General features: G+C 29.6%; 1 protein-coding gene across 1 annotated transcript; it reads left to right on the top strand.

Moving 5' to 3' along the window:
• Positions 1–1,935: 1,935 nt before the first annotated feature.
• LOC108725098 (leucine-rich repeat-containing protein 15) lies at positions 1,936–4,501 on the top strand. Its single transcript, XM_018451885.1, has 2 exons — positions 1,936–2,013; positions 2,964–4,501. The coding sequence occupies exons 1-2, from the start codon at positions 2,011–2,013 to the stop codon at positions 4,404–4,406; spliced, it is 1,446 nt and encodes a 481-aa protein (XP_018307387.1). The 5' UTR covers positions 1,936–2,010; the 3' UTR covers positions 4,407–4,501.
• The last annotated feature ends 12,612 nt before the right edge of the window (positions 4,502–17,113 follow it).

The following is a 17,113-nucleotide window of genomic DNA, read 5'->3' as shown; positions in this document are numbered from 1 at the left end:
ATTGACAGTGAAAACTTTATTACTTAAGACGCCGCGGACGCGCCTTCATTATAATAATGTTTTCACTATCAATAACAATATAGATCAAAATAAAATAAAATTCTTGTTATAGTTTAAGATTGGCCGAATATTTTCGTTTTTTATTCATACTGATTGAATGATTTTTTTCAGTAGAGAAGCCTTATTCGGCTCAGATAGCTTATATCCCAGACAGCACACAATATTTATAAAATATTTACAAAATATTTATAAATATTTGTAAGATTTATTTTAAATTTTGTAAATATTTTTGTGGTATTAGATTGCACAGATCATAAACATTTATTTTAAATAATATGAAATATTTATTGTAAATGTTATAGTAAATGCTATGAAAATGCTTAATAATACATTATAATCTAAGTAAAAGTACTTTTTTATAAATATTTATATTTATCATAAATATTACATAAAATATTTGGTTTATATTTTAATAATATTTCGAATAAAGCTTTATATAAAATATGTATATGACAAAAGAAATATCTATATGACATTTCAAAAAATGAATATTAATAAATATTTATCATAAATATTCTGTGCTGTCTGGGAGATTCAGATACGTTATCGCGTTTCCGGTATTTACTTCAACTTTGTAAGTCTAAAGCAGTGGCGTAACTATATCGGGAAGCAGAGGGGGTTGCATCCCCGGGCCCAAGGGTCGTTGGGGCTTGTGAAACTTAATTTTATTTTCAATTACATTGTCCATTACTATTTGCCTTGATATTCTATGAGTTTTACCAGTATGTCTCTATATAAAAGAAAGATATAATTAACGCAAAAGTAATAAAAGCGCCTATTTTAACAACTTTGATCGTGATGTTTTTTCAAAAACTTAACATGACTCTATAAGCGCAAAATGTTCTAGAATGTTATATGGATATTATTAAAAAAAAAAAATTTAAATAATGTTATTATAATATTTCGAGAATATCATAAATATTTTTTTAATATTAGGAGAGTATTTTATAGAGGTCATATGTCCACTTATATAATACCCTAGGTATTATATCTTAATATTCCTGAAATATTATTAAAATACTTCTAAATAATAATTTTTTTTAATTTTGTGCAATTTGAATTCACAATCCAGTAACGAAAAATTCTTAGCAATCTATGCTGCATCTTGTGCTAAAAAAAAAAACGTTTCGACGTAATTTTAAGTACATATACAGTTCTACAACTGCGCGCCAAAATTATTTTCAGTTTTTAAATGTATACTTATACTGAACAGATGTAACAGTTTTATTAAAGTAAATGCGCTGTTATAATACTTTGTAATGTTTATATGATATCACAGTAACATTAAATAAAAGTTTTACTTTTAATAATCATAATATTATCAGGAGTGAACATATAACCTTTCATTAATATTTCGAGAATATCATGTAATATTATATAATTTTAGTAAAATATTCTTAAAATTTTACATTTAATCTAAGAATATGAGATGATATATTAAAATATTACTTCATATTAAATAATATTATGCGCTTATATAGGGGATATGCTATTTTTACGGACAGCTAAAAAAATTTATTAGAAACGACTTAATAAAACTTAACCCTAGCTATACACATTTTTTTTACCCTTGATGTACATACTTGGGTCCCTGGGGTCCCATCCATATTATAGGCAATAATTTTTATGCGCAAACGAACTGTCAGCAAAAGTGATGTAAGAGGAAAACGAACTGTAGGCAATCGATCTGTAAGCAAACGAGGCCCTGAATTTTGAAGTTACGCCACTGAGTCTAAAGTGTATACGTATATCATTTCATTTCCTGGAATTGAAATATGATATAAAGGAATTATATCAAATTTGTCCCCACACTTTGCTCACGATTCATGATAACAGATCTCACAATCAGTTAGCATAACTGTTCGTTGCAGTATTCAAAATACAGTCCTTGTAGAAGGTACACCAGAAATAACTTAGAGTTTGCATCTTTCGAAGACAATATTTAAAAAAATGGTAAGTAACATTTTTATATAATTATTAGTTTTAATTATTAGTATTAATAATTTAAAAGAAACTACAGTAATATCCCTATATAAGCGCATAATATTATTTAATATTAAGTAATGTTTTAGACATATATTCTTAGAATATTAAATGTAATATTTCATTAAATGTAATATTAAATGAATATTCCACTGCTGCAACAGAATTCTGTAATTCGTTATGCAGTTGTTATGAGTTCATAACGACAGTTGCGCAGCTTTTTTACCATATAAAATATCTGCGCGGCTATCGTTATGAGCACATAACGATTGCATAACGAGTTACAGAATTCTACTGCAGGGCCTCTATTCTGTAACTATGACGTCGTTGCGCAGCTTTTTTACCATGATAAAAAAGCTACGCAACGATGTTATAACGCTAACGAAACTTGCGTTAAGAGTTACAGAATAGCCCTGCTGGGATTAAATCTGGAGCTCTTATAGCGAATTCGGTCACTTACACTATGCTAGATCAGTGCATACTAAAAGCTGCTTTACATGAAATTAGTAAAGTTAAATGTAAAAGTATATAAATATTTTAAACAATGAACTATCTACTAATGATATTGTCACGTTATTTAACAAAATATATGTGTATCATTTTATTGTCAAAGTTGATTATATTGTATCACTGCATTGATATTTTATATAAACCAGCTTTTATAATAATATGCACTAATCCAGTTTAGTGCGAGTGATCGAATTCACCATTACATTCCGTGCGAGCATCCTAAGCTTTTAAACAAATAATTATTTCAGCACTAAAGATCCAGCTTAATCATTTAGAGCCATTTATTTCCAATTCGTTGTGTAGTCACATTATCTTATAAGACTTTATATTGTTTATTTTATTATGTTACATTTAAATCACAAACCATCTTTTTATAATCCTAAAACAAATGTTTTCTATATTTATTATAGAAATTGACCATGGCTAAGTTTATCTTCATAATCGTCACCTTCGTTTGCTGGTCTACATTATCAAAAGCAAACGTTCACTTTGCCATAGAAAATTACATGGATGATCAATCGCTTCAATCTTTATGTAATGACGATGTGTCTCTAAACTTCTCGAATGCAGTGATCTCTGAAATCAATCAAAATTTCATCAGCAGCTCTGTAATTACCTGCCTCAATCTTATGGACAATAGTATTGGGAAAATTGAGAAAGGTGCCTTCAAAAAATTACCTAATTTAACTCAATTGTTTCTTTCGAACAATAAATTAGACAGGCAAAGAAATCTAATTCTTAACTTTGGAAGTCACGATAAGTTACAAGTGCTTTTTATAAATAATGCAAGCAGCTGCTATTCTTCTAAATATATACAGATTTTCGATGAATATCCTAACTTAGAAATTTTGTCTCTAAGTGAAAATTGTGCTGTCGATTTAGAGTTTATACAAGAAACTCCAGTTTCGATATCACATTTTCCTTATGCGACACCGATGACTTTGCAAAGCTGGATGCCATTCCCCAAGTTAAAGATCCTGGATCTCTCCGGAAACAGTATAACAAGAACCAATTTTGTACAACTACTGTCGAACAACTTATACTTTCTTGATCTTCACGATAATTTGCTTAGTAGCTTGAACTTAAACGAAAAAGGAAACAAATTGTTCGCACTGAATTTGGATAAAAATAAATTTAACATTATTCGACGATATAACCAATACAACGTATTATCGTTGATTGGTCTGCAGAATCTACACTATCTTTCTATTTCTAGAAACAAGATTAATGTTATCGAATCGGATGCTTTCCAAGACAATAACGAATTGCTCTTTTTGAACTTATCCTCAAATTACATAAAATATCTACATCCGGAGACATTTGCAAATTTGCCGAATTTAAAAACACTCGATCTAAGTATCAACCAATTCGAGAATATTCCGCAAATGTTAAATGAAACAGATATCAGCACTTTATATATTAATAACAACAATATAAAGAAAATAATGTCGTATATTTTCGTGCATATGCCGAAATTGATGAAATTATTAATGGGAAAAAATCAGATTGATGAAGTCTATGTTAATGCCTTCGTTCATCTTACTGTTCTAGAAGAATTAGATTTGTCGAGAAATGTGTTAAGCTCTTTGCCAAAAGGATGGGCGGAACCCCTTGTATCTTTGAAATATTTGGATTTAAGCGATAATAAATTCACTTCGCTGGAGTCTTTGTCACTAATGAATACATGGCCATCGATAGACGTATTATATTTAATGAAAAATCCATTAGAATATCTAAATGTTAAATATTTTGAGAACTTACCGCAAAATCTCGTTATTGACTTGATAAATAATTCAAATTTTACAAAATGGATACAAGATACGAGTCCACCGATGGAAAATTATTACTATTGAAATTTAACACATTTCACATGTCCCAAATGTCCACTCAAATTTATGTGTTAATTTAACATAAGATGAATATGTTAAAAGGTAACACAAATTTTACACACACAACATTATTTAAGAAAATAAACACAAAAAAGGTAATACTGACACAATTTGTAAGCAAACAGTGGAAGCATATTTTTTTCAGTAGAATTAACATTTAAGATATGTTAAATTAACACATTTTTATTCATTTATGTAGAATTTACGTTTTGAAACACATTACTTTTATGTTATTTGTTCACTTATTCATAAATTGTACTATTTTGTCATTAAGAAATGTTGAATATCGATTTAACACAAACTATTTAAATAACATATCACATTATGTTAAATTAATTTAACACTGAAAAATGTCAAAAAATTCTACACAAAAATTTAACAAGAATTTGATCAGTGGACTGTTTCTAATACAAATACAAAATGTTTTTTATGTATGAGAAATTCATATTAATATGAAGATATTAATACAAATTGATGAAATTAAAATTTTATTACTGTAAACATAAAAAATATTCTCTTTATTTGTTAGAAATGATAAAATTTTAAATAATGATGTAAGATTTTTCTAATATGGAACATCGAAGATGTTGTGTTTATATATAATTAATATTGAATATATGTTTGTTATAATCTCATATGCGTATACATGTATTTGTTATATATCAGTGTATAAAATTATCCTTATTGTAGTTATTAATGAGTTATTCGACTTTTGAATAGTTATTCTTACTTGTCAATTAAATACAGAGTGGCTCAACGAAAATATTATATAAAATATGTATGAAATATCTATATAATATTTCAAAAAATGAATATTAATAAATATTTATCATAAATATTCTGTGCTGTCTGGGTATCAAGCGCCAATCGAATGGATTAAATTTGCAAACGGACACACAGAGTCTTTAAATCACGGTTACATAGTGATGCTTAATAAGCTGTAATTTGTTTATTATTATTCAAATTGATCGACATGTACCTTCCGCTCTAACATTGACAGTTAATTTCAACTAAATTTCGAATCAACATGTGCTGTCAGATGTTCCGATTAATGTTCAATTTCAATTTTTAATTTGTAACCACAGACTTTGTTTCTACAATACTGACGATGTTTAAATTTGTTACGATTGCGGCAGTCATGCGGTGAGCGTTTTTCATTTTTAAAGAATTTTCTTTGTTTTATTATATATCCTTCTTACGTTGCTAGAATTAATTCTTGTTACGAAATTAATTTAGCATTCACTATCTTACACCCACTCAGCTTTGTAAATCTGTGGCACAACACTAAGATGTTGAGGATGAATACGTCTCACTGCATCTCTAGCTGCTTGAATTATGAGAACGATGTTTGTTTTTTCTACACACGCATAATTTAATGTAATTATAGCTATAGCTGAAGATGGCTCAAATCGGAGCCGAAACGTACATTTTATTTGATTGATTTGTTAAATTTGCGCAATCTAGTTCTAGCGCCGACTCCTATTGCCCTTTCACATTGTTTTCACATTGTTCTTCTTGAAATTAACATTTATGATTGAATTAACACATATTTTAATTATTTATCTTAGAATTTACGTTTTGAAACATGTATATTTTTATGTTATTCATTTACTTACTCATAAATTGTATTATTTTGACACTAAGAAATGTTGAGTGTCGGTAATTAATTATTATTTAAATAATTTATTTAAAAAACAATCACAAATTATTTAAATAACATATAATCACATTATATTAAATTAACACTGGAAGATGTTAAAAAATTCTACAAAAATTTAACAAGAAATTGAGTGGACTGTTTTCCACACAAATACAAAATGTTTTTTTACTATGTATGAGAAATTGGTATTAATAAAGATATTGATACAAATTCTAATGAAATTCAAATTTTAATACTGTAAACATAAAAATTGTTCCCTTTATTTGTTAGAAATAATAAAATTTTAAATAATGATGTAAGATTTCTCTATATGTATATAGAGAGTGGTCTAAATAGGACCGAGTTCCAAATAGGATCTTTTTAATTTAAATGAATATGGTTAAGCAGATTTGCATACTGTTTATTTGTAAGACACCGAACATGTGATAGCAGTTAGACATTTCTCAGTCATAACATTCATAGAATAGACGCAAATATGTATTTTCAGCCATTGTGCGAAACATTATGCGAAAATTCACTAAATTAACTTGTTTGAATTTTCAATTTCGTTTATTAAAATTCAACAACTTTTCTTTACATGTGTAGGAGATGCGAAATTAAAATTTCTTTGTTCAAGGTCCTATTAAACTATTCCTCTTATGGATAATCGGCACGTTTCTATCCTGAGGATTTAGTATGGACACGAACCACATCCAATTTCGACAATACGATTTTATCGAGTGTCAGAAAATATATGTACAATGAGTGCAAAAAGTATAATTCGCGTATAGAGAAAATATTTTTTAAAGAAACTTTATTTTTAAAAAGTAAATATTATCCAGTGAGAATGTGTCATCGAATTAATGTCGAATCGATATAGATACGATGATGTTTTCAACATAAATTTAACGTCGATTCGACGTTTAATTGACGGTCATTTCTTGTTTGGTAATTTATAACAATTTATTCATAAAGAACAAAATAGACTGTACGTTTCTTAAAATTATATTGTATATACCAAAAAGATGTGTATTAATTATAGGTAATATATCATCTAAAAAATAGGCAAAAATTAAAAATTGTGGTAATAAAATTAAAAACTTTCCCTTTACACAGCTAGTCCCGAATGACTTCCGACCCTTAAAAAGGTTCAAGGTCATTAACCTTTTCCGTCGCTCGTTATTCATTAAAAAGTTATGAACAAAACAAATTTTATGAATAGTACATAATTTTTAAACATAAAGTACATATTTCAGCAGTATTTTCCCTTGATAAGGGGTTGGGGGAGTAGATCCCGCTTCACGTGGAAAGTCAAGCAGGGGAGGAGGTGGGATGGGAGTCGCTCTCGGTGAAAGTCGCGCGACCCCAAGCAAGGAGGGGAGGTGGGATAGGAGTCGCTCTCGGTAAAAGTCGCGCGCCCCCAAGTAAGGAGGGGAGGTGGGATAGGAGTCGCTTCCGACGAAAATCGCACCCCTCTAAGTAAGGAGAGAGAAATTCAGGAGAGCAAGGAGAGTCGAGAAATTTATAGCTTCTAAAATCAGGAATACGTGCGAAGCTCGTTTATTTATGTTAGAACAGACTGTATTCATTGTATAAAATTGCTAATTAATATTTATTTTCTACAAATAAGACTTTCTTTATGGCAAATTTCCTTGTACGAATACGTTTTGCTCTCACTGTAGTCATGTAGTTCCCAAACTGAAAATGGATGTACTGGCGGTAGTGTACGGGCTATTCCAACGGTAACAGGAAAAAGGCCGGCATGGCCTCTCTCAAGTTTCTCTCTGTCCCAACCCTGCACCGTATGACCACACCCATAGCTGTAGTGGAAAGACGTCTTTCCACCGTGTTGCATCGTGACCGCACCCATGGCTATGGTGGAAAGACGTCTATTCATCATGACCACACCCTTGTTTCTTTCTCTATACCCGGCTGGTCACGGATGATGTCCGGCGACGCATCACGACGCACGAAATCAGCGAAGTACGAGATTTAGCAGAAAAAAAATCCAAGGTAATTCTCTTTACATCTCACTTAGAATTGTAGAAATAATTATTTTTGCTTAAATGTTTTTCTTTTTATGGTAATATTTATCAATATCTAACAATATTAAGATTTTGTATTTTTTATATTAATTTTGTCACTTTTCCAAGTAATCTCAAAATAAATTAATTTTATTAAAAAAAAAAAACAAAATAATAGTTGCTAAAATTTTGTTAATCACATTTGTTTTAAACATTTTTTTAATATATTTTAGGTGAATTTAGTCAGAATCCTTTGAAAGATTTGCCAACAAGATTGGGAATTTCGTTGGCAAACTTTTCAAGCTTTTTGCACGTCAAAATAGATTGACAATTCCTTTCATCAAGTTGTGCAAGAAGCACTTTCTAACATAGGGCGAGTTCAAGACAGCAAAGCGGCTAGGCATGCTTACCGAGCGATGAATATGATTGGTTGGATCTATAAGTAACAACCAATTATGTTCATTTGCTCGACGAGCAGGCTAGCCGTTTTGTCAACTTGGACGCGTCCATTGGGCGTGTCACTCAAGAAGAAATTCTATTTCTGAACAATGGGTTAGTCTATGGGTCGATCGATTTCGGAAAGACGATTCTTACACATTTTAAATGTCTTAAATTGGTAAGTGAATACGGGATTAGTAAAATAATTGTCGAATTATCATTTAATACGACTTATTACTCAAATATTTTAAATACTCGCGTTTAGTTAAACAAAGCTGGACAGTGGTTGAAAAACCTTCCCCATAAAGTAATCAATGACGCAGGCGAGGAAATCGAACGCAGCAGTGTCTGAATGCGAGGGTATTATTGTATTAACGATTCACGACATTATGTGTTCAATCTATTGATCGGACATTCCCACCCAATGTAAATTTTCTGAAACGTGAGTTCAGCACAGATCTATCATTTCTATCATAATCATAAAAGGAAAAAGAAGCTGCTTTTTATGAATTTATAAATTTTTATTTATTCGGAAAATGTTTTTCTTGCTCAGTCGAAAATGTAGAATTGAACAAAGAAATACGAGCCTTGGGTTTCCCAGTGGAGCATAAACATGGACTCGCCCGATTACAATATGAAATACAGACTCATATTTTTATCGAAGCTACGTTCAGTTTATCAAGCATGCGGCCATTCATCTTCAACAGCTTACGTCAGTTAGATCTCAAAAGAAAAAACAGGCAACTGCTAAGGTATAAACAGATATTTTTAAATATTGTATTTCCCATTTTTGTTATACCTGTGTCTCAAATGCAAATAACTTGAAATGAAGATGATATACAGAGGCTAATAATTTTTTATTATTATTAAAGTAAGGGAATCATTTCAACTCAACTTCTTTTAGGCTAGCGACGTGTATAACTTTTACACCACTGGCCAAAGCAAGATTCAACAAGGATATTTAAAAGATGGATAAGAACTGATCAGCGAGGCGCTGAATCGATCCTTTAAAAACGTCTATGGTGCCATACATCCCGAAATTATCTTAGAATGCTGGCGAGATTGAATTACATAATGGATGATCACACGGAAGCACTTGCTACTCAGCAAAAAGTAGTCCTCATGTTGGAGAAAGTCAACAAAAGAAAATAAACGAGATCTACATGGACAAATCAGGCGTAATCAGCTTGCCACCGAGATTCTCTTTACTATATATTTAATCCGTATTCAATCTTGCAAATTTTCGTATTAAACTTTGCGAATTGTTCTAACATTCGCTTTTGAAATTTGGTCATTTTTCACTTTTTTCACTTGTTATTTTTTTGGTAACTTTATTGGTAACTGCGTTACATTTTTTTGGTAATAACGAATTTTATAATTATTTTTATAACTTTTTTTGCACATGATTCGACACAAGCCACTCATAGCGCTTAATGACTCCTGCACACTGGACGCGGAAAAGCTTACTGCGCGGTAAAATAAAGGTGTCGTCACATACAGTCCGCAATCCGTAATCCGCACCGGATGTTCGCAAAAGTATCTAGGGATTGCGTATGTACGGCAGATATTTCTCACGTAATCTGCAACTACGTGAAAAGAGAGTTCTAGTGCAGTCTAATGCACGTCAGAAAATAGACCATATATATATATATTTGTTGTATTTGCATTAATAACATATGTATATCAAAGATTCATTATGCACTTCTAATTTCAAAATTGTTGTCAAACAAATTAATCACTATTTATAAATTAAAGTTAGATTATGCCACGTTTATTTTTGTTTGACGTCGGAGTGCAATTGTGTTGCGTGCTTACGTGCTCCTTGTGTCCCTTGCGGCCCCTTGGAGCCGCAAAATGTGGACGTGTAAATGTAATATTTTTTATTTAATTATTTTATAAGAAAATTACAGAATATATTTTGATTATAACAAAAGTTTTAATTAAATCGTCAAATTTAGTCAAATCGATAAAATTAGGAAAAGCATTACTGGTAATAACTAGTAATTTTTACAGAAATTTCGTGGGATTATGGCTCTATAGGACACAAGAAGGTAAAACACACGTAACATTACGGATGCAATACATAGTAACTTTTGCAGAAATCAATCAATCGTAGTCGAATATGGAGGAGGATAATCAATTATGATTGGTCGATTTCTACACCTACTTCTTAATCCACTATTGCTACTGCCCATTATAGACCACGCACGCGCGTCCGCTGTGATTGGTGGTCGTCGATTTTAAAAAAAGTTACGAAAAAATAAACTTACTTTCTTAAGTAACGGTAACTGTAAACGAGTTATTTCTAAAAATCGGTAACTAGTAAGCACCTCGATCTGTGAGAGGCGAGGGGACTCACAATAATCAAGCACCCCGATTTGTGAAAGATAATCGGGTCAATATTATCCTTATAGCTTTTCATTTAAAAATATACATAGAAAGTGCAAATAATGACGTGAGAATGCACCATACAAACCAATTAATTGTTTATAATTGCTACCGATATCATAAGAAGAATATTGCTTTATCATTTACATTGAATCAATTGTTTTGTCTTGATGAAAAAATATCGACTGCTCATTTACTACAAACTATTGATATTTTACTTAAGAAATTAAAGATCGACATAATATATGTATTGTATAATATAAGATATTATGTAATATAATTTAATTATATAGGATTTGAATATTAATATCAGAGATTTAAATAAGGAGCATCTTTTTCTTCTTTGAGAAAAGTGATTTGATGCTAGCTAGTAGTGCAACACACAAGGAAATAGATATTTGCATAGAAATGTAATGTACTAGCAGCTGTTCTGTTATAAAGCCGTTAGATCACGAATAAACTTTTTTTTAGAAATATGCGAATTTCGGTGTTGAAAACAAAGCAATTTTACGACGAATATTTATAGGCTGCAATTTAATTATATTTATAGACTACAAGAATTTTCTACACATTGCTAATTATAATCTTATAGATGTAGAAAAATTAATTTTTTAGCAACTTATATGTTTTATAAAAGAATTTATTATAAAAATTCATTGCACATTTAAAACTGAAAAAAATCTGGTATTGATTGTAAACTTGATCCTCATACATACCATTTCTTTTGCATTGCAATTAATAAAGATAAAAGTTTAAAAAATATCATAGGTAAAATGTTTTACAGAACAGCTGTTAGGAGTCGACAATAACTTTATAGCTTGTGCCTTATTGAACGTTGTAATAAAAATTTAATTAAATTTAATTAATTAGAGAAAGCGAAATAATTAAATAAAAACGAATAGATTATAGTATATTTTTGTACGCGATTAATTTTTGTTTTATCGATGCCATATCAAATATATTTTATTTTACGAGGAATTTATTTAATTTATTTAATAAAATTTGAACATCTCTGGAATATATAAACCAAAGAAATAATTTTTCTGTTAAATTTCTTTCTAATAACAAATAAAACAATTACGAATATAACATGCGACAAATAAAATAATTACGAATATAATATGCGACCAATAAAACAATTACGAATATAACATGCGACCAATAACATAATTGAGATTTTATAATTATCGTGGAAACGATAATTATAAAATAAATTTTTAGTTAGTAATATCTTTTTTTTATTACTAATTAGAAAACTTTTTATTTTTTATTTGCACATACTTACATTTGTACATATTGTTTCATTTGATTATACATTTTATATTTACACATATTTGCACATATTATTTCATTTGTTTGTACATTTTAATAGTCATTGCTGTACATATTATTACATTTGATTATACATTTTAACAGTCATTGGATGCAATACGTTTTGTTAATATATTGCTCCATTAATATTTTTAAATACATGTCTTTATACATAAAAAACATATAAATACACCAACAAATATGTATTTGCGTAACATTATTTTAAATTATATCAAGGAACAATAGACGTGTCACTTAATATGTTATATCACTAAATAATCCGAATATTAATTATTCATAATTGGTATATAAAAAATTTTACTACTTTTTGAAGGCTATAGTTAAATATATCGCAATTGAATAATCTGAAGCCTGATTTGTAAAAAGATATCATCAAAATATAATTTTACTTGATCAATATTAAGTGACACGAAACTTATTTTATATATATAATTATAAAGAAATATGACGTTGATGTCTTCCTTACGATGGAACTAATCGATCACGTACGGTTGGTTCCATCGAGACTCGTTGACTTCTTAATGACTCATCAGTGCCATTTGGATTTGCCGGCAGAGTCATTAAAGTTTCTTGTTCTTTAATAGGAGTCGTAGGTCGTACATCAGTCGTCATAACCGAGAGACGCATCGCAGTTCGTTGTTCTCGACGGGAATCGCCTAAATTCTTTCTTGACTTGACAAAAGAAGAACTTAGTTTTCGTCCGTGTGAACTTGCTTCTGGTGATCGTCGATGTCGTCTCCTTCTTTTCTTCATCATAACTAAACATGGTAGATATCTGACAAATTACAAAATTGTTTAAACGTAATCAAATGTGTATTGATTTAGCCCCGTAATATTGTTAGCTATGTGCCTTCGAAGAAAAAAATTTTGAGAGTTTAGGAGAAAAAGAGATTTTGGTTTATAGCAGTAGAGAGCTATAGGGTTGATGCAGCTATTGATGGAAGCAAGGCAGAAACCTAAGATACGAAAGTAGTGCCAAAAGCTATTATAATCGGTTTGCGAAGTTGGATTAAAGTAAAACCACAACATGAAGACATGTTGTGGGAGGAAGCATACAGCAAAAACAATTACGTTACTGTCTTCGCCAACTTTTTACAGGCTTGTATTTGTTTAATCCGAAACAGTATGTAATATAGTACAGTATGTATCAATATGCGCACAAATGAACACGTAATGTTTACTACAGATCTGTTAGATTAGTTAGATATAATGTATTTGATTTACTGATTCGACCCGACTTCGAATCAACGATCTCTTCTTTTTAGCTGCATTTCTTGCACGGTTTAGATCTTCTTCTGCAGTTAAATAGAACAGATCATTGATGTGGAGTCGGATCGAGTCAACAAATCGAATACGCAGATAGTCGGCGAGCCAGCCGCACCGCCGAGCGCTTTCTTCTCTAACTCGACCCGCCGCGCCGGTCGATTTCATGAACGGCTGTCAGCGATGTAAGTCCTACTCCCCATAGTAATCTATTGAAAACTTAGATTTTTTTCTCTGCTATACTACGTAGTGTAGTCAGTGATCTGTATTAAAGATAAAAAGAACTTAAAATATTTCCTTGAAAGAGATGAGCTATTTAGTAAATTTAATTACTTCTATTGTAAATAAATTCAAAAAATTATTATTTTTAAACAGACAATTTATAAAAAGTATTTTACGTTAAGGTTTGTAAAAAGAATTTTCATTTTTTGCGTCTTACATCTACATTAATATGATAGACGGATAGGTTTAGCATTGCTAACAAGTTTTGCAACATTTTATTAATATATTTAATATTTAAATATTAATAATTTAAATAATTCATATTAATGTAGATGTAAGACGATAGATAGATAGATAGAGAGAGAGAGAGAGAGAGAATGTTTACATGAAGTCTAATATATAAATGGAAGTTACAATAAGTATTAAAGACTTAATGTCTTACTTCAATAATAGTCCTACCGCATAGGATTATTATTGAAAAGGGTCTAAACGGCGATCCAAACGTATATTACATTTGTAACACTTGAATACATTTATATACACAAATCCGTCCAGTGTTGACTCTTATAAGCAATTTCAAAGTTTGATTTAATTCGCTAGAGCTTGGATATTAATCTATTTTTGTAGTTTTTTTGTTTTATATGTTATTATTTACATGTTTGTAATTAAATCACTTAATAATAAATAATTATCTCATGTGAATGTATAAATTGTTGTGTTAGAAATATATAAATGCGAATGTAAATTGTCATTTATATGCTATTGTTTACATGTTTGTAATAAAATCTCATGAAACAATTGCAGCCATTTTGTTATTTCAATCTTCTCAAATTCTTTCACTCTATCTGGAGAGTAAATTCCATGCAGCAACACCTGCAAAGCGCAGGGAAAATAAGTTTCATAGCGTCATTATTTCGGTCAAGTACATGGTCCAAAAAAGGAATGATTAATTGTAATTAATAGAATGACTCACAACCTTTTTATTTGCACTTCAAAACTTCATACGAAACACAAACGATTTAAAATAATAATTGTTACAATTGGAGGTTTCGGTCACGTGTATACGAATCGGTTGTAGAGGTAAATTTTACCCTTACAACCGGCTTTTCACCAATCAGCACTTGGTGTCAAAGCGCTGTTGCCCGTATGAGGATCCGGACTTATTGATACCACTGACAAGATAGCAGACAAATTGAATATTTCTGATTTATTTATGTCTATATAATTTGGGAATCGTTTGGGGAAATTTGGGAAAAGCATTTAAACATTTGGATAATAGCATTTTTCTTGTAATTAACAAATTTTATCATGCGTCAAGTTAGCAGACAGCGATTTTATTTAATGTGTTTTATGAATGGAATCGATTAGAAATTATTTGGGAAAGACGTCTTCATTATTATTTTCATTTAGGAAAAGTCACTAATTGGTAATATATATTCAATAGATTTATACATTACAAAAACGAACAAAGCCCGGGTGTAGTATGAGTGTAATATAGTAAACCTAAAATCGTCAAAAATTAATCAATTAAGTCCGGATCTAATTATGCGTAGTAAGAAATTATGTGTATAGTAAGAAATTAACTTAATCATAAACTTAATTATATTCGACTAATTTTCTTCACTTTCAACTGTGATTGGTCAATTCCTTATGGCTTAAGGAAAGAATTATAATATACAAAGTAATCAGATACAATAAAACATAATAAAATATAATACAATAAAAAAAATAGACTCAAACCTTTTAATATAAAATATAAAATATAAAAATTGTTTATAAATTTTTATAACACTTTTGCTTTTAAGTTTAAGATATCTCGTATACAAAATGCATATTATAACACAAAATTCGTGTGTATCTCAAGAAAATCATAATTCTGGTTCTGTAGTAACAATCTTTACGTTTTTATTTAATAAATCTTTTAATGATACAATCTTTATTAATGGATCCTTAAACGAAAATTTCAATTTCGCATCTCCTACTATGAAAATAAAAGTTGTTGAATATTAAGAAACTCGAAACTGAATATTCAAACAAATTAATTTAGCGAATTTTGTCTTATAATATGCTGGCATAAAAATGAAATTACAAAATTATATTTTTTAATGCAGATTTTCAGCCCGTTTTTACCAAACATACTTACTAATATGTAATTCTAATACTAATAAGTATATTTCACAGTCTCTATAATCTTTAGCAATTATAAAGACTTTGAATACATTTCAAACTTTTCCAATCATATATCGTTAATTTAAGGTTTAATTTAGCAAAAACGAGCTAGAGGCCCTCCCCCCCCCCCGCCGATTTTATCGGCGGTCCTCTTTTCTTTATAAGTATACTCACCCGTAAAAAAACGGACTATTAATAAATTTAGTAGTCCGTTTTTGCAGGTTAGTATACTTTAAATTTATTTTTTATTTTTATGTCTAATTATTTTATTGTATTTTTCGCTAATTATATTGCATTATGATTAGCGAAATATGATAAAATAATTATATTGCATTATGATTAGCGAAATACGATAAAATCATATTGCATAATTTTTTTAATATTATCTTTTATTGTAATCCTTTATACATTCAGTAATACAATAATAATTGTTTACAATACAAAGTACAGTTATAAGTGTTGTTCGAAATATAATAAAAATTATATTATAGGAGCATAGTTAACAAAATTTATTAACGCGGGATTATACGAAAACATTGAAAATACATACGATAACACAAGTTTTTCTAAACTTTAATGAAATATTGAGAAAAGCGGAATGAAATACTAACAACAATTAGATCGTATTTACTATTAATTATTAATTTGCGAATATAAAATTTAATAATATCGCGATAAAAAGTCATTAATATATTTATAACAGCACTTTCATCGCGTTCAAGATAACTATCTCAATAATTTCGTCAAAGTCCCTCCGCCTTGTGGTATGCCGGTTAGTATCCATATACAAAGAAGAATGATCTTTTCATAGTGGAGAGCGAATGGATTCTGATTCTACGTTAAATTCACAAGATTCATTTGCAAAGAAAAGTTAAGCAATCCGTCAAATACCAATGATCTTGTTACAGGAGAGTGTGAATCCCAAATCTTTCGAACTACTTACGATAGTAATAATTTTGGTAGTACGTCAATTACAATTACCATTTTTATCAAATTTTCAATATAATATTAAAATTGGCGAGAAAATATGTTCTGCCACACATATCACCAAAAATCATCTCTTATTAAAAATACGGATAGAATGATGTCCTTATGGAATAGTGGTTACGAAGGAATATATTTAATAATAACAAAATACATGCTCTTTATTGTAATTTTTTATATGCGTGGGTACAGAAGTTCCTCGGGTACCAACT

The sequence above is a fragment of the Mycetomoellerius zeteki genome, unplaced genomic scaffold (assembly GCF_001594055.1).
Source record: "Mycetomoellerius zeteki isolate Tzet28-1 unplaced genomic scaffold, Tzet1.0 scaffold324, whole genome shotgun sequence".
Classification (NCBI taxonomy): Eukaryota; Metazoa; Arthropoda; class Insecta; order Hymenoptera; family Formicidae; genus Mycetomoellerius; species Mycetomoellerius zeteki.
This window is presented reverse-complemented; position numbering and strand designations above follow the sequence as displayed.